The 18,242-nt window shown below is 40.9% G+C and overlaps 1 protein-coding gene across 1 annotated transcript; it reads left to right on the top strand.

Moving 5' to 3' along the window:
- Window positions 1-3: 3 nt before the first annotated feature.
- On the top strand, window positions 4-17,895 carry LOC129709710 (UDP-glucose 4-epimerase-like). The gene is made up of 11 exons (XM_055656232.1): window positions 4-99; window positions 6,662-6,788; window positions 10,066-10,181; window positions 11,011-11,124; window positions 12,644-12,820; window positions 13,699-13,812; window positions 14,814-14,880; window positions 16,631-16,716; window positions 16,893-16,970; window positions 17,106-17,220; window positions 17,444-17,895. The coding sequence occupies exons 1-11, from the start codon at window positions 19-21 to the stop codon at window positions 17,506-17,508; spliced, it is 1,140 nt and encodes a 379-aa protein (XP_055512207.1). The 5' UTR covers window positions 4-18; the 3' UTR covers window positions 17,509-17,895.
- The last annotated feature ends 347 nt before the right edge of the window (window positions 17,896-18,242 follow it).

The raw sequence follows: 18,242 nt of genomic DNA, 5'->3' as shown, positions 1-18,242 counted from the left end.
CTTCTGTTCTGTAACAGAATGGATCATCAGGCGGACACCGTAGAACACGCGTCTTTGAATGGGAAGATACAGAATCCTAGAGACTGGAGATGCTGCAATGTAGGGCAAAAAAAACCTCTGGTGGGACAGCGCTTCGAGCACTGGGAGGCACAGCTGGCTCCATCTGCCCAGCGTTCCCCACCCCTCGTTGGTCCACCTATCACCCACTAACCCCTCAAATCTCCCTCTACACCCGCGATCTTTCCCTTTGTGTGAGAAAGAACTGCAGATGCTGGTTTAAATCGAAGGTAGACACAAAACGCTGGAGTAATTCAGCGGGTGAGGCAGCATCTCTTGTGAGAAGGAATGGACGGCGTTTGGGGTCGAGACGTCGCCCATTCCTTCTCTCCAGAGATGCTGCCTCACTCGCGCAGTTACTCCAGCATTTTGTGTCTACCTTCCCCTATCTTGACCAAAGATTATAGAGGAGCTCTAGGATCTTTGATCTTGACTGCTCATCCTGCTGAGTTCTTCCAGCTGTTTGTTTCTTTTAGGCACAAGGAACCACAGATGCTAGTTTACAAAAAAAAACCCCAAAAGTACTAGAGTAACTCAGTAGGTCAGAGAGTATCTCTGGAGGATATGGATGTGACATTTTAGGTTGGAACCCCTCACTGCGGATAGCTTGATTGCAGTTATGTACTGTAGAGTCTTTTAAATAGACAGCACACACAAAAAAAACCGCGAAAATGGTTAGTTTTTGAGCTGTAAATAACTGTGCCAGTCGGGGTGACCGTGAGACACAGTTATCTTACTTTAGAGTCCAGAAGGTAAAGCAAAACGAAGGTAAAGACAAGAGGGAGCTGAAGGGAAAATAACAGCGGAAGTTGGTGGCCGTGCAGATATAAAGATCGAAAATATCGGGAATTATCGCGTTTGCTCGCTGCATTTCATCAAAACTAAGGCATTATTGATGTTTTGATGAAATGCAGCGAGCAAACGCGATAACATACCGATATGTTCGATCTTTATATCTGCACGGCCAACAACTTCCCAACAACTTCCGCTATTATTTTCCCTTCAGCGCTCTCTTTATCTTCTGGACTGTAAAGTAAGATAACTGCGCCTCGCGGTCACCCCGACTGGCACAGTTATTTACAGCTCAAAAACGGGCCGTTTTCGCGGTTTTTAACAGGTTTGAAAGTTCGCGTTTCTAGCATCAATAACATGTACCGGAAGTGACGTTTGTACCCCAGTTGGATTTTGCGGTCACGTGGGTGAGGATCTAAGATCCAGTGACCTTTCGTGAAATCACCCTATATACCAAAGATTATAGATCTTTGCTATATACGGTGTAAACCAGCATCTGTAGCTCCTTCATGCACATTTGATTTATCACTTGGCAGGGTTTTGTCTTGCTTCAATCTCTTTTCCAGCCTTATCCCACCCCCAACAATCAATCTGAAGAAGGAACTGCAGATGCTGGAAGATCGAAGGTACACAAAATTGCTGGAGAAACTCAGCGGGTTCAGCAGCATCTATGGAGCGAAGGAAATAGGCGACGTTCCGGGCCGAAACCCTTCTTCAGACTGATGGAAGAAGGGTCCTGATCCAAAATTATCCACAGTGCACAGATATATGGTGGAGCATGTAACATTAAGGTCCGATAAATTCTAACGAAAGATAGTTTAAAGGTCCCCAATGAGGTAGATGGGAAGCATAGGTAGATGCTTGTTCATGTTCTTCAGAGATGCTGCCCCGCCTCCTGAGTTACTCCAGCACTTTATTGTGTTTTCATTGTAAGACAGCATCTGCAGTTCCCCGGCGTCAACGAGTTACGGCAGCTGGTATTTGGCGCAAGCGTACAAACGACAGCCGTACTCCAGGTGGGCGGGTCCTCGCCGGCGTGAAGGGGCGTGACTAGTGTGTGTCGGTGTACGCATGCGCGGCGGGAGAGCGCTCCGGGCCAAAGATCTTTGCTCCGGACGAGGTGAGAGTCGCGTGTGGTAAGTTGGTCTCGTGCCGCGACCGTTAGTGACCGCTCGCTCGCTCGCTCGGGCTGTGCATCACCGTTCGCTAGTCTGTGAATGAATGTGAGGTGGTTTTATGAAGGGAAGGAAGGATGTGTTTTCAGCACTCTGCAGTTCGAATACCGAGAGCCCACCGGCGGGGGGAAGCCTCTCGGGGTCGTCATTGCCGCCGCGCCCGTCCGTTCTGTACGGCGCAGATTAACCCGAAAAAATACCACACGGCATGCTGGAGTAACTCAGCGGGTCAGCCATCGTCTCTGGAGAACATGGCTAGGTGAAGTGTCTCCCGCTCTGAAGAAGGGTCTCGACACTAAACGTCACCGATGCATGTTGTCCAGAGATGCTGCCCGAAACGCCACCTATCCATATTGTTCAGAGATGTTGCCCGACCTGTTGAGTTACTCCAACACTTCGTGGCTCCTCGGGTGCGCGGCCACACCTGGGGCTGGTTGCTGGCCACGTCAGTGGTCCTGCGCATTACAGGTTGCTTCTGGCGAGTTGAAGCTCACAAGGAACTCATTCATTCATTCAGCATCTCCCAGTGGCCTGGCGCCGGTGTCTGGAAACCCCAGTCAGTTGCATCTCAGTTTTGTGGAGATCTTTGTTTAAAGAAACTCTCCAAGTGTTTATACTCAGGAAATGGCTTATGAATCTAGATTTCGCAACATCGCTTGCGAAGGTGAACAAGGGGCCTTTTGACCCACAGACCTCAATCGTTGAGAATAGCTGACAACGTGAGTAGAAAGGAACAGCAGTTCCTGGTCTAAACCGAAGATAGACACAAAATGCTGGAGTAACTCAGCAGGACAGGGAACATCTCTGGATTGAAGGAATGGGTAACGTTTCAGGTAGAGACCCTTCTTCAGACTGCAGACTCCACAATAATCCTCAACACCAATGTAAGGATGTGTTTGTTCTCAGTCTCCTACTATACTTCCTGTACACTCACAATCCTACGGCCAAGTTTGGCTCTAACTCTCTCCCTAGAAGTTTGCAGATGACACCGATATGGTGGGCTGGATCATGAACAATGACAAGATGGAATACAGTTTGGAGACAGATAACTTAGTAACATTGTATCAGGTCAATAATCTTTCTCTCAATATCAGTAAGATGATGGAGCTAATTATCAATCAAGAGCCCAATAGCCCCAAAGAGCAACAATGATGCCAGTGTGGCATGGGCGAGAGCTTCATGTTCCTTGCCATATATATTACCAATGTTCTGACGTGGACCAACTACACTGAAATGACAGCCAAGAAGGCATAATGCCAATATTTCCTCAGGAGACTGAGGAAATTTGGCATTTCACCAATGATTCTTTCAAACCTTTACAAATGCACCATTGAAAGCATATTGTTGGTTTGCGTCGCAGCCAGGTTTGGGAATGGTTTTGCTTATTTGGAGCATTGGGTACAGTTCTGGTTGCTCCATTACAAAGGATGTGGAGATTTTGGAACGGCTGCAGTGTATGTTAACCAGAATTATTCCTGATTTAGAGGGTATTAGCTACAGAGAGCGGTTGGACAGACAGATTATTTTCTCTGTTGTGGGGAGACACGATTAAAGTATATAAAATATTGAGAGGCATAGATAGGGAAGTCAGAATCTTTTTCCCAGAATGGAGAAATCAAATACTAGAGGTTGTAGTTTAATGTGAGAGGGACAAAGTTAAATGACACAAAAAGCTGAAGTAACTCAGCGGGATAGACAGCATCTCTGGAGAGAAGAAATGGGTGATATTTTAGGTCGAGACCCTTCTTCAGACTGGTATGGGATAAGAGATATAGGCGGTGATGTGAAGAGATGAATGAAAAATATACAAAAAAGAGACGATGATAAAGAAAAGGCCATTGTTAGCTGTTTGTAGGTTGAAAATGAGAAGCTAGTGCGACTTGGGTGGGGGAGGGATAGAGAGAGAGGGAATGCAGGGGCTACTTCAAGTGAGAGAAATCAATTTTCATACCACTGGGCTGTAAGCTACCCAAGCGAAATATGAGATGCTGTTCTGCCAATTTACGTTTAGCCTCACTCTGACGTTGGAGGAGACCTAAGTTGGAATGGGAAGGAGAATTAAAGTGTCCAGCAACCGGGAGATCAGGTGGGTTAAGGCGGGCTAAGCGAAGGTGATGGCGAAACGATTGCCCATTCTGTGTTTGGTCTCGCCGACGTATAAGAGTCCACATCTTGAGCAACGGATACACCAGAGGTTGGAGGAGGTGCAAGTGAACCTCTGCCTAATCTGAAAGGACTGTCGGAGTCCCTGGACAGAGTCGAGGGAGGAGGTATAGCTGCAGGTGTTGCATCTTCTGCTGCAGGGGAAGGTACCTGGGGAGGGGGTGGTTTGGGTGGGAAGGGATGAGTTAACCAGGGAGTTGCGGAGGGAACGGTCACTGTGGAAGGCGAAAAGGGGCAGCCACCTTCTCCGTGCGCAAGCGGCTGCGCCCCAGGGCCGACAGCAGCAGGAAGGGCCGTGTGGACACGATGCTTCCCGCGCTCCTCATGCTCATCAATGGCTCAGTGGCTTACAACAGCTACAACTCGTGCTCCTGCTGCTCATGGCCCTGAGTGGGAGAGGGGGGCAGTGGGGGGAGAGTGTGTGGGTGGGGCAGTGGTGGAAGAATGTGTGGGGGGGCAATGAGGGGGGACTGTGTGTGGCAATGAGGGGGGACAGTGGGGGAGACTGCTGCTGATGGTGGTGCATGAGGGGGGGGGGAATGGAGTGAGGAGGAGAGATGAATGAGTGTGGAGGGGGTGAATGATGGTGGAGGGAGTGAGGGAGGAAGCTGTTGCAGTTTGGGGTGGGGGGGAGTGAGTATGAGGGAGGGTGGGTTGGGGCGAGTGGGGCGGAGAGTGTATGAGGGAGGGGGGAATGAGTGAGTGTGAGGGTGGAGGGTTGGGGTGAGGGATGAATGAGAGGAGGGAGGGAGGGATGCGGGTGAGCGGGGCTCTAGGGCTCCAATTTGCGCTGGGCCTCACTCTGACAATGGAGGAGACCCAGGACAGAAAGGTCAGATCGGGAATGGGAGGGGAGTTAAAGTGCTGAGCAACCAGGAGTTCAGGTAGGTTAAGGCGGATTGAGTGTAGGTGTTCAACGAAACGATCGCCGAGCCTGCACTTGGTCTCGCCAATGTACAGGAGTTGACACCTGGAACAGCAGATACAGTAGATGAGGTTGGAGGAGGTGCAAGTGAACCTCTGCCTCACTTGAAAAGACTGTTGGGGTACTTGGATGGAGTCGAAGGAGGAGGTAAAGGGACTGGTGTTGCATCTTCTGCGGTTGCTGGGGAAAATACCTGGGGAGGGGGTGGTTTGTGTGGGAAGGGATGTGTTGACCAGGGAGATGCAGAGGGAACTGTCTCTGTGGAAATAATTAGGAGTAGTGTTCCACTGGAGCCAAGCTGCTGCAACATGTCACCTTTTGAATATCGACATTCCCATCAGCATGGTTGAGATCATTTTTAAACATACCATTCAATTGCAAGGTCAGCGGGAAGGAATGTCATTGTCAGTCCATGTCACAATTACAAATGACTTGTTGAAAAGATCCACGTCAGATAGAAATTGTGCAATTCCAAATTGTCAATCTATTGTTTGAAGTGCTTCCTTTAAGCAGTTAATGCTTTGCCCTTTGGCCATTTTTGATTATGAATATGGGCTATATAAAGCATTATGGAAATTTTGATTTATTAAGAGTATACAGGAGGCATATGGTATGCTTGTTTCCATCAGTTAGGGCATTGCGTGTAAAGTCAGTACGTCAAGCTGCAGCGTTAGTTTTGTTTGGTTTGCGTTTGGAGTATTGTGTGCAGTTCTTGTCACCCTATTGCAGGAAGGATATGGAGATTTTGGAGAAGGGGCGGAAGAGGTTTACCAGGATGATGTGTAGATTACAGGGTATTAGCTGTAAGGGGACATTGGACAAACTTGTATTGTTTTCTCTAGAGTGTTGGACCAGCCTCTGCATCCAACACATTATCCTCTGACATTTTGGTCACCTACAGGTTCCCATCACTAATCACATCTTCCCATCTCTACCCCTTTCAATTGGATTTCATTTGGAAGGTTTCCTTTAGTTGCAGGTTTCCCACTTACATTTACAATAGGGAATGGCATGTTTACCTCAGTGGCATGTTTACCTCAGTTCAAGTAGAAACCTCTGTTTGAAAGCTTCAAATTTAAAAGACATTTGGACAGGTACATGAATTGGAAATGTTTAAAGGCATATGGGCCAAACACAGCAGATGGGACGGGTAGATGAGGCATCTTGATTAGCATGACATGTTGGCTGAAGCACCCGTTTCCATGCTGTATGACTAAAACTACAAGGATATCTATTTAATTCCATTAAGTGACTGGATTTAATTACTATATTTATATTTAAGATTATTTTAATGATAAAATAACATACTTTTACTCGCCTAACCCTGCACTCTGTGTACAGCTGTGACACTGAATATCATGTTAACCTGTGTTTTGAGCCACAAGGTAGCAGTTCTATGGGTTGTACACTGTCACCGTTGTTTCTTAATTTAAAATAATTTGTAATTAGAGATTAAAATGGGTGTGCTATTTACGTGATTTTTTTGCTATTGAAAACACTAACATTAGTAATTAATAAACACTAATCATTGATCTCTTAATTCATGTAGAAAATGGCATCGGAGACTATTCTGGTGACGGGTGGAGCTGGTTACATCGGCAGCCACAGTGTGATTGAGCTGGTTAAAGCAGGATACAATCCTGTTGTGGTAGACAATTTCCACAATGCAATTCGAGGTAAAAGTGGTTTTGTGTTTCTTTGCAAGCTGTGTGTTTTTGCATTTGTGCAAGGAGTCTCCCAATCCTCAGAACTTTATATTTTGTTTAATCTGTTCAATGATCATGGGCCTGCATTGTTAAATCTCTGATCTGTAGTGAGGTAATTAATTTCATTTGGAAAATCAAGGTAATTGGACATGGGGTGAGCAGAAGAAAGTGTAGAGATGGATGCGAGTATGGTTGATTTTTCCACAATAGATTCCTAGTGATTAAAGGGTAATTGACCTGAAACATTACCTGAATTTCTCATGTCACAGGTGCGACCTGACCTCCTGTGTATTTACAACATTTTCTGTTTATATTTTAAAACTGCTGAGCAACCTATTGATAACTTTATTTGGAGTCAAACTTTGTTTTTCATTATTCACATTGAGAGTTTTCCATTATGTTGCTGATTTGTGCCTTGTATGTGGTGAAATTACTTTGGAGTGTTGACAATTGAATTAGCATTGCAGGTTATTAAGCCTCTGAACTGCTCTTGCAGCCCGTGTTTAAATGGATAGTCCATTTGCATTTAAAGTCAATGATGACTCCTCAGAATGTTAATAATGGGGAAACTTAGCAATAGTAATTCCATTAAATGCCTAGTAGTTAGGCGCCCCCCTGACGGAGTTGGTAAATGCCTCGTGGTTTACTGCCATGAACACTAGCCACTTACAGTGCCCTCCATAATGTTTGAGACAAAGACCCATCATTTATTTATTTGCCTCTGTACTCCACAATTTGAGATTTGAACCAAAAAAAATAACGTGGCTAAAGTGTACATTGTTAGATTTTCATTTATTCACCATTGAGAGTGTTTACATAGTGTCCCCCCCCCCCTGATTTCAGGGCACCTTGTATGTCATGTACATGAAATTACTTTGGTTTTTTTGTCATATCCTTTGCTTGATGTCCGCGATTTATAGACATCACCAGTGGCTGGGTGTCTGCTCTGCCAGGCCTGTATTGCAGCCATCTTTAGCTTATGCTTTTTTGGGGGGCTAGTCCCCTTCAGTTTTCTCTTTATATGCTGATATAAAAGGCGTGCTCAATTGGGTTCAGATCGGGTGATTGACTTTGCCACTCAAGAATTGACCATTTTTTAGCTTTGAAAAACTCCTTTGTTGCTTTAGCAGTGTTTGGGATCATTGTCTTGCTATAGAATGAACTGCCGGCCAATGTGTTTTGAGGCATTTGTTTGAACTTGCGCAGGTAGGATGTGTCTATACAGTTCACAATTCATTATGCTACTACCATCAGCAGATGTATCGTCAATGAAGATAAGTGAGCCAGTACATTCAGCAGCCATACATGCCCACGCCATTACACCCCCACCACCGTGTTTCACAGATGAGGTGGTATGCTTTAGATCTTGGGCAGTTCCTTCTCTCCACCATACTTTGCTCTTGCCATCACTCTGATATAAGCTAATCTTCGTCTCATCTGTCCATGACCCTTTTCCAGAACTGTGGTTACTCTTTTAAGTACTTCTTGGCGAACTGCAAACTGTAACTGTATCCTATTTTTGCGGCTAACCAATGGTTTGCATTTTGCAGTGTAGCCTCTGTATTTCTGTTTATGACATCTTCTGCGGACAGTGGTCATTGACAAATCCACTCCTGAAGAGTGTTTCTGATCTGTCGGACAGGTGTTTGTTTATTTTTAATTATAGAGAGAATACTTCTGTCATCAGCCGTGGAGGCCTTCCTTGGCCTGCCAGTCATTTTGCAATTAGTAAGCTCACCTGTGCTCTCTTTCTACCTAATGATGTTCCACAGTTGATTTTGGTAAGTCTAACGTTTGGCTGATGATTCTAACAGTTTTATTCTTGTTTCTCCAACCAACCAAGTAACAGATATATATTGGTTTAGAATTAAGGAAAACAATTCCAGGGGAATAAGCATAGGTGCTATACTCATCTTAAGATAGTGGTCCAAAAGGATGTGTGGAAAAGTGTGGTAGAGATTGTAAAATCTACTCTTTAGTTAACATAGTATGAAGGGGGTAAAGGGCAGCCATTAAATAATTCCAAGGGCTGGATTCATATGGAGGCAAATAATTACATTGCTCATTCTTTATTTTTGTAGATTCTGTTAATGAACTGTTTTAATACTAAAGTTGATATGGATTTTATTTTCGTGAAAATCCTGTACAATTCTCAGGAAGACTTATTTTTACTCAAGCCTTTTTATTGTAAAGAACCAGACACCACTTTCTTTCCAACCATCTCCTATGCCTTTGTTTACTTTCTGTATGTCATGAATCAGCTCACGAAGATCCTTCTCTATATCAACTTTAACTATTTTCTCTCAAATTAAAAAATAGAGCTTTTCTATTCCTTCTACCCATGTGAATACTCTCACATATTGCACACTACACATCATCTGCCACTTTCTTGCTCGCTCAATTTTTCTATGTACCATTTCATAATCACAGCTCTTTTTGTGTTGTGAACAAACTTGAAAGCATCAAGGAAGTAATGTTCTTTGAGGTACTTGACTAGTTATTAAAAGTGCTGGACCCATTAGAGTTGTGTGTATCTTTTCATTATAAAAGTAACAGAAAACTATTCAGGAAAACATGAACATGTTTTGTTGAATGCTTCCAAGCACTTTACACCCAATAAAGCATCTTTGAAATGTAGGTACTGCTGTCGTGTAGGAAATATCTGGCAAAAGTTATAACTGGAACACCTATGTAATGACCATATTGGTTTTAGTAACATTGATTCAAGGGGAAATAACATCCTAAGATATTTTATGTTTGCGAGGGAAGTCTGACGGGGCCTCAGTTTATTATTCTGAATTAAATATGTTCAATAAAACTGCATTGCCTCCATTTATATGGGAATAGCTGCCTAAAAGGTGCCCCCATGGATTTAAACCTACTTACAGGTGCTATCTTTGGAACTTTGCTGGAGATCTAATTGAAGGAGGAAGAGAATCAATGAGAGATATAGTAGGGCCCCAAGTGCTTTATTTAAAAAAAAGTAGTCCACAGGTCTGTATTCACAATGCTTAAGCATGATGTAATATATAGACCATTTTCATTAATTACTAAAAGTCGAGCTGTATATAACACTTTCTGAAAGTTATGGTGGTGTGTGCGGAAGGGCACCATATGATGATTTTTTAAAAATTAAATGAAACAACATTTTCACAAACTGGACAACTATTTGGGGGATTAGCCGTAATGTGGCCAAGACATTAGATTGATGTAATTGGCTCATTTATCTGTTTATTTTTAAATCCAGGCAAAGATGGAGTTCCTGAAAGCATCCGGCGTGTGCGCGAGATCACAGGGACAGAGATAATCTTCAGAGAAATTGACCTGCTTGATGAAATTGCTCTACGTAATCTCTTCAAAGAGGTACTTAGCTAAAAACAAATACCTATAATCATCTGGTCCAATCTTTCTCAATGTATTTTGTGAAATTCAAGCACTGGATTATGAAGTAATATTTCACATTGTGTGCTCCTTGGCCAAATATGGTCAGAAATTTGCACACAAAGAGATGTGTACAGTTTTCTGTCTAACCAAAAACTATGGACGGACCATAGTGATTTTTGCTTTCAGTATTTATGGCATAATTGTGCCTGGAAAAACCCTTAATCTCAGGTTCAAAATCAAAACGTGCTGCTTAGTGTTGGACATAAATCATTCATTTATGATTAACACAATGGGGGGCATTTATAGTATTTTGGTGACTATGGTGCTTTGTATCATCTTGAGGCTATAGTGGTTTATAAATGGAAGGTACCTCATCCACAAAGTATTTAGCAGTAACACCATTCTGAAAAGTCAGAAGGTCATGAATTGCAAGCAATACATTTTCTGAATTGATGAAATATTTTAGCACTGAGAATGCACAATGAGTACCAGCGCTGTGCTTTCTTTAGTCTTGCATTTGAAAGCAGATTAACAATGCACAGTAAAGTCCTGTCCATTCTCTCAGCCACAAAGGTCGTAACCCAAAAATGTGCTTGTGATTCAGTCATAACAGGTACAAATGCTGGACTGAATATGCTTTATTTGTAAAGGCAAGTTGGAAATAGTGGATGGATATTTCTTGTCCATTCTGATTCTATTCCCAATTAGATGTTTCTTGGAGGGGTTTATGCTGAAGAGTTCTCCAAATATTAGTGCAACTGGACATAGTACATTTTTAGTGATTAGATTTGTCATTCTTATTATCCAGTACAGTTTCTCAGCTGTGATCCATTTTGCGGGTTTGAAGGCTGTCGGTGAATCTGTCCAGAATCCTCTTCTTTATTATAAGGTCAACCTGACAGGAACAATTAAACTACTGGAGGTGAGTGTATCTATTTGGGGAAAAAAGATGCTTCCATTAGAGAAATACGAATCAAATGTTCAGAGCTGTGCTTTCATTGCCTGTTGATGAAGCAGCTGCCTGTTAATTTCAGTTTCAACAAGAGGTCTAGATTTTAAAGACACAAGGAACTGCAGATGCTGGAATCCACAGTAAAACATAAGTACCCGATTAACTTACCGAGTGCGGCAGCATCTGTAGAGGGAATGGATAGATGAGATTTCAAAACGTCGCCCATTCATTAACTATCTCCTGGATTCCATTGATCTTCATAAAATTCTGCCTGAGTTGAAGCCTTCTAATATTGATGACACTATCATTAGGTGACATTTGATACTTACATAATTGGTGGCATCTGATGCCTACAGAACTATTCAGAACAAAATAAATATCTTCATCCTAAAGTTGGTGAATCTTTGGAATTCTGTGCCCGAGAATGCTGCAGAGGCTGAGTCATTGGGTGTATTCAAGACTGAGATCAATAGCTTTTTAGATATTAAGGGAATTAGATGATATTTAGTTAGTGCTGGAAAGTGAAGCTGAACTAATAGTTCAGCCATGATCTGATTGAATGGTGACATAGGCAGAAGGATCCAAACGACCATTGCGTTTCACCTGGTAGGTTCATGGGATTTTGGACAACGAAAAAGGATTAGGTTGGTGAGCTTACTTCTATGTTCCAAGAGTTATAGAAACCTGTAGTATATTTGAACAATGGTCCAAGTTGAAAGTGCCAGGTATTAAGTTTCATTAATGTATTTGTCTAAGTGGGGAATAGCGAATGTATGTGAGCTCAAACCTGTTCTTAGTCAGACTTCATAGATAAGCACTCTTAAATTAAAGTCACTGGATGCTGATGGAACTCCAGCTGATTATCATATTTTATCCACCCTAGGCTAAGTGATTTAAGTCGACTTAACCACCACCATGCTAGTTGGGCAAGACCTGGTGTCAATTTGTGAGACTGCTCAAATATGAAGTCAAAACAGAGCATTTAAAATATATATTATTACCAAGTTCACCACTACACGATAAAATAACAGAAGGATACCCTTTAATAATGAAGTTTTATTCAATTAAAATAAAAAAAACAGGTGTTAGTTATAAATGTGCGACATATTTTGCATTATAATATCAGGTCAGGTCTCTACATTATGTATTTGACCAGCATCATGTTCATACTTTCAGATTATAATTATTTAAAAAAGTTTTTAAAATATTTTGGTGATTTTTAAATCGCATAACAGTAGGCCGGATTTAAATGTTTCATAAAAATGTAGGTGTGTCAAGTGTGTTCTAAGATAAAAATGGTTTTACAGTACTTTAAAACATCGTACTTATAAAGAATATCAGTGCAGATACTGAGAATATTTTGCTCAATTTGACATGTCTGTAGCAATTATTGCACATGGGAAAAACAAAAAGCTTTAAGGTGAAAATTGTTTACTTGTTTAAGAAAACATTTTGAGTTTGCTTAATGTGTTTTATTTTGGCATTTTAGACCATGAAAGAACATGGTGTCAAAGACATTGTATTCAGCAGTTCAGCAACTGTATATGGTGATCCTGCATACCTACCTATAGATGAGGTACATCCAGTTGGCAGTTGCACTAATGCTTATGGAAAAACTAAATACTTTATAGAAGAAATGATCCGGGATGTCTGCTTAGCAGAAAAGGTAATTTTTTCAATTCTAAAAATGTATCAGTGAAAGCTGTCACTCTACAAGCATAAATGCATCTGTAACGTCAGGGCGCATTGCCTGTTGCAGCTTCAGCATTTCTATTGGGAATTATTCCTGTGTAACGTGGAAAACCTGGAGTGCAGTGTTTGTTGTGTCAACTTCTGGATTGTCTGTGTTCCTGATGGCACCTTTGCTGCTGCACAGAACTCTGCATAAAGTTGTGAAGAGTAGTACCTCCAGTGCTATTTTCCCCCTGCCTGCCGAAGTTGTTGAAACAACACTTCTCTATCATGGGTGGATGGATTTACTGGCTCCTGTGATAGGTGGTGGATGAGAAGTGTGGTCGATGTGAGCAAGCCATGCGGCGAGCTCAACAGTTCAGCCTCTGGGAAGGCAGAGTGGAGGAAAATACAGTTAAAATGAAAAGCAACTCATCATGAACGGTATTGAGTGGGAAACAACATTTGTATTGGTCTTTTCAGTTGTGCTCCCTGGGCTTCTGTAGCCACTCTGTTAGCATTTTCAAGGCATTCAGATAGGTACACTTGCATAGGAAAGGGCTCTAGGAATATGAGCATAATGTGGTCAAATATTGTTATCATGGCCAGCATGGAAGAGTTGGCTGAATGGCCTGTTTCTGTGCTATACAACTCAATTACTCTATATTGAACATGTTTAACAGTGAGAGCTGTTTGTCTTTGTGTTATTTGTGCTCAAGCAGAAAGTGAAAGTAGGTTCTTTCCATCCATTTTAGAAAAGTCGGAAACAAATATTGAGTTTTAAAAACATTTGTTTTTAACTTTGCACATAGTTTCAAGTAACTACAAAATGTGGTTTATAAAGATGTTGATAAAAAAATGTTATTTATTCAGGATTGGAATGCAGTTTTACTTCGATATTTCAATCCTATTGGGGCACATGAATCAGGAAAAATAGGTGAAGATCCTCAGGGTATTCCCAACAATCTGATGCCATACGTTGCACAGGTGGGCAAAGATTTTTTTTAAATACAGTAAATAATGTTTTAACTCAAACCGAAAGCTTATTAATTATGACTTTCTAATTATAATTAGATGTATAATTCTAATCTTTACTTATCGTCCATTATTTGGTTAATTGCCCAGTCAGACATCTTCGGCATTAAAATGTTCCACGTTTCTTTGGAAACCCTCCCCCCCCCTCTCAGTTATGGTTTGCCTTACCACAAAGTGACTTTGAAGCTGCAGACTACAACATGTTTCCAAGGATAATTGGATAAGCATTTTAAGTAGAATGTAAACACAATTGGAGCAACAATTGGGATCTGGGATTTGAGTAGATAGCTCTAGTTAGAATTCACACTAGTGTAAACAGAGGGCTAAATGTCTTCTGAGTTATGATTTTCGTAACCTGCTGGAAGCCTGCAAATGAAATGTTCCTATTTTTGATGTTCAAAAATGTAGAAAAGCACTAAACACCCATTCAAATCTTTCATTGTATTCCTGTTCCCTTTACTATCAAAAAAGATCAGCTCGAGTCGTTGATACCGCTCCCTGGATTTATTACACATTTATCTTGTGAAATTGAAGTATTTTGTGCCTCTAAATTCACAATGTGATTCAGGAACCAAAGAAATATATTTGGTTAGGTCCTACACTATCTCTTCTGCCAGGGGAGCAATAATGTTAATTAAAGACACCAAGTGCTGGAGTAACTCAACGGGTCAGACAGCATGTCTAGAGAACATAAAGAGCTGGTATTTTGGGTGTATATAACCAGTGGAATATCTGCAGCTAACTTTGTCTTGAATCAATTGCGGGGGTCAGATCCTAATCAGTCTTGTTTCATGAAGACTACTTTCGTTTCACTCCAGCACATTTAATGACTGGTGTAGAATATTTTATAGTTTCATAGGCGGATAGTTCAGCTTTCATTTAAGTAGGAAAAGCGAAAGTTTCCGTCGTGACTATTACATTTCTTACTTCTAAATGATTGACTTCCTTTGTAGGTTGCAATTGGACGTCGGGAGTGCCTGAGTATTTTTGGGAATGACTATGAAACATGTGATGGCACAGGTGAGATCTTGTAGACTATTGCTCAGTTATTTACGAGTCAGAATTGAAGCAGAGATTACGAATCGGCCTTCGTGTATGACATTGGGCTCGTGTTACCTAGGAGGTTTCTTATCTTGACTACTATGAAGTTTGACATTTACTAAATCTTTATATCAAAACATGTTGATACAAGACAATGCAGGTGCTGGAATCTTGAGCATGAAACAAACCACTGGAAAAACTCGGTGGATCAGGCAATATCTATGGAGAAATAAACAGGTTGTATTTTAGGTTAGCTCAATACTGCATAATGATCCGGACCAGAATGGTTCTATAACCTTTCCCTCCATGATGCTGCATGACCTACTTAGTTCCTCCATCAATTTGTTTCTTGTCTAAACTGTTGTAAGCACAGCAAATGTTAAAGACCACTAGTTACACAAATGCATTTAGTTTGATTTTATTTACTTGAAATGGCTATTTATAATTCGGTATTGTCTTTGTGTTAGTTTGTTCCCTTCATTTTTACAGGAGTTAGAAACAAACTGGGGCAGGAAATAATTGACCAAATTAAAAATATTTATAACGTTTCACTATAAGGAGAAGGATTGACTTTGGATGCAAGTACTTTTCTTGCATTTGGTGCCTCCAGTGTTTCTTTTGATTATTAGCAGGAGTTTCAGGATCACAATTGTGTTTGTTTAGTTCTGTTTTCTAATCATCTGGTAAATGAGGAAATGTTGGTCTTGTGACCAGGAAATCTTGAGCCAGTATATTTGATGACGAGCAGTTATGTATGCAGCAGTGATTACTTGCATGGAATTGGTTGCTTTAGTAAGATCAGATAGTGTACTTGACCAAAGACAAAGTCATGAATGTAAATAGAGCAAGCTATAAAAGGGTTTGGTCTCCTGAAATTTGTAGTTGGACATATACCTTACAAAAGTGAACAAATGAGTGTGCAAAAAAATGGTTAGACTGTCATAAGAAAACTGCAGTTTTGTATGATAAATTGTTCAAGCTGTGCATTGTAGAAATTATGGTTAATTTGAAGAATGAATATTGGCTGAGTGCTCAGAGGAGGGACTAGGGTAATATTTTCTCTTTTTAGACTGAACTGGAAAGCAGTTAGCGTAAATGCCCAGTTTTTGTGTCTGTTTTACTTTGTTGATAAATACTATGTGCACTCAAGTTACATGTTTTTCTGTATATTTGAATGCAACCGCATTGTCAAACAGTGGTAATTTTGTTTCAGGGCCAATTCTGTGAATTATACTTTGAAAATGAGCAATAAAAATCAAGTTATACCCCCTGCACCTTGGCGTGCACCTAGTTCTCCCATCATCCCATGTCGTCCTGCTCTAATCTCCCATTCCCAAGTCCCTCATATCCTACTCGCCTTGTCCGTTCCACATACATGCCTCTGGCTTTACATGTTACTACTTCACTTATCTGACACTTTTCTCCTTTTTCTTTTTCCCTCTAGCCTTGTCACTTACTCCACCCACCTGTTAATCAAACACATCTGTATCCACCAATCACTTGCCAGACTTTCTCGCCCTCACTTGTCTATTCCAGCTTTCTACCCCCTACTACAATCACTGAAGAAGGGACCCGACCTAAAACGTCACCTGTCCGTTCCTTCCACAGATGCTACCTGACCTGCGAAGTTCCTTCTGCACTTTGTGTTTTTTGAAAAATGAACCACCTGTTGTTTTGGATCTGAATCTGCATAATTTCAGGCAAATAAGTGCTTTGTCTTGCCATTTAGGTGTCAGGGATTACATTCATGTTGTGGATCTTGCAAAGGGACATATTGCTGCATTGAAGAAACTTAAAGAGAAATGCAACTGCAAGGTTTGTTATTGAAAGCTGCACCCTGGGCAGTTTAACTCTGTTTACTCTTAGACTGTTGAACAATTTCTGCAGCAGTCTTTCACATTCTACATCTTTTTCATTTCCTTCTACTCTTGCTTTAGACTTAGTTTTGACTAATTTGCACTCACAATAACTAACTTTCTAATTCCACACAGGTATACAATCTTGGTACTGGAACTGGTTATTCGGTTCTACAGATGGTGAAAGCAATGGAAAAAGCTTCTGGGAGAGAGGTATTTACCACATTAAAGATATCTGTGAATCAGTAAAGCTTCTACAGTATCACCTCTCATCTTAGCTGAAAGTAAAATTAATTGATCAGCATGTGAATCGTTGATAGGAAGATTTTGTTTGCCAATCTTTTGCAGATTAAATATCAGATAGTTCCACGGAGAGGAGGAGATATTGCTTCCTGTTATGCCAATCCAGGTCTCGCAGAGAAGGAACTTGGATGGAAGGCAGAGTTTGGAACTGATAAGATGTGTAAGTATTCAGAGTAATAAAATCTTGGAAGATTACTGTGACTATATATTTTATAAGTGTAAATTTATAAATTGAAAAAACATTTAAAATTATTTAATTTGGCTGGTAGCTGACCATTATTGTTTTAGTTTCACTGTTGTACATTCATTTATTGTCCGAACAATTACTGTGCTGGGGCTAGGTACGACAACCGATCTTAAAAACAATGTTCTTTTTATTTTAGGCCAAGATTTGTGGAATTGGCAAACCCAGAATCCTTGTGGTTTCAGCAAAAAAAGCAGCACCTGATGCAAAATCCAACAATTGTTTGTAACAAAATAATTTTTAAACTTTTAATGAAGGTCTTTTTGTAGTAGTAGTCCATCAGTGATGAAATACAGATTCAAAACTCTGAAATTCCTTTTCGTAAACTGAGGGTGGAGAGGGATAAAAGTAGTTGTGCAGAGCTAGTACTCTGTACCTTTTAAGGATGGCATAAAAGGGAAACAAATTCAGACCACAGAATGTTCAATAAAGAGAATTTAAAATTTACCATAATACCTCATGTTGATAAAAACTCTGCCAGGCAGTTAAAGTGCAATTAAATTAAGTATCTGATTTGTTTTGTCAAGGTATGCTTTGTACTTTCGTTTTTGAATAATGTAGAACATCATGATTAAATCTTTAGTCTTGTAATTCTAAAGTCTCATTGAATTATATGGAAACCTACTAAAGAATTGTATACAGCACATATTGTGGGAAAGGCTGCAAGGTGCATTTTAAGCTTTTGTACGTTAGAACAACTCCTTCACAATAATTTAATTTTACAATAAACTAAATGTTGGGATGTACGCTGGGTAAATGTTTTTCGATGTAAAAGTGCATTTTTTGAACTTGCACAAACTTCTATAGTAGTTTGAGATGGCTCCAGGATCATGACCAGAATCATGAGCTCTCAAGAATCGGGAGTCGAGATTGAAAGAAGAAATGTGTGATAAACTTGATGTATTTCCCATAATCCAATTTCATGTGGGTGGTCTAAG

This window comes from Leucoraja erinacea, chromosome 26, assembly GCF_028641065.1.
Source record: "Leucoraja erinacea ecotype New England chromosome 26, Leri_hhj_1, whole genome shotgun sequence".
In the NCBI taxonomy this organism is placed as follows: domain Eukaryota; kingdom Metazoa; phylum Chordata; class Chondrichthyes; order Rajiformes; family Rajidae; genus Leucoraja; species Leucoraja erinaceus.
The sequence above is the reverse complement of the archived record's forward strand: the minus strand, read 5'-3'. Positions and strand labels throughout refer to the sequence as shown.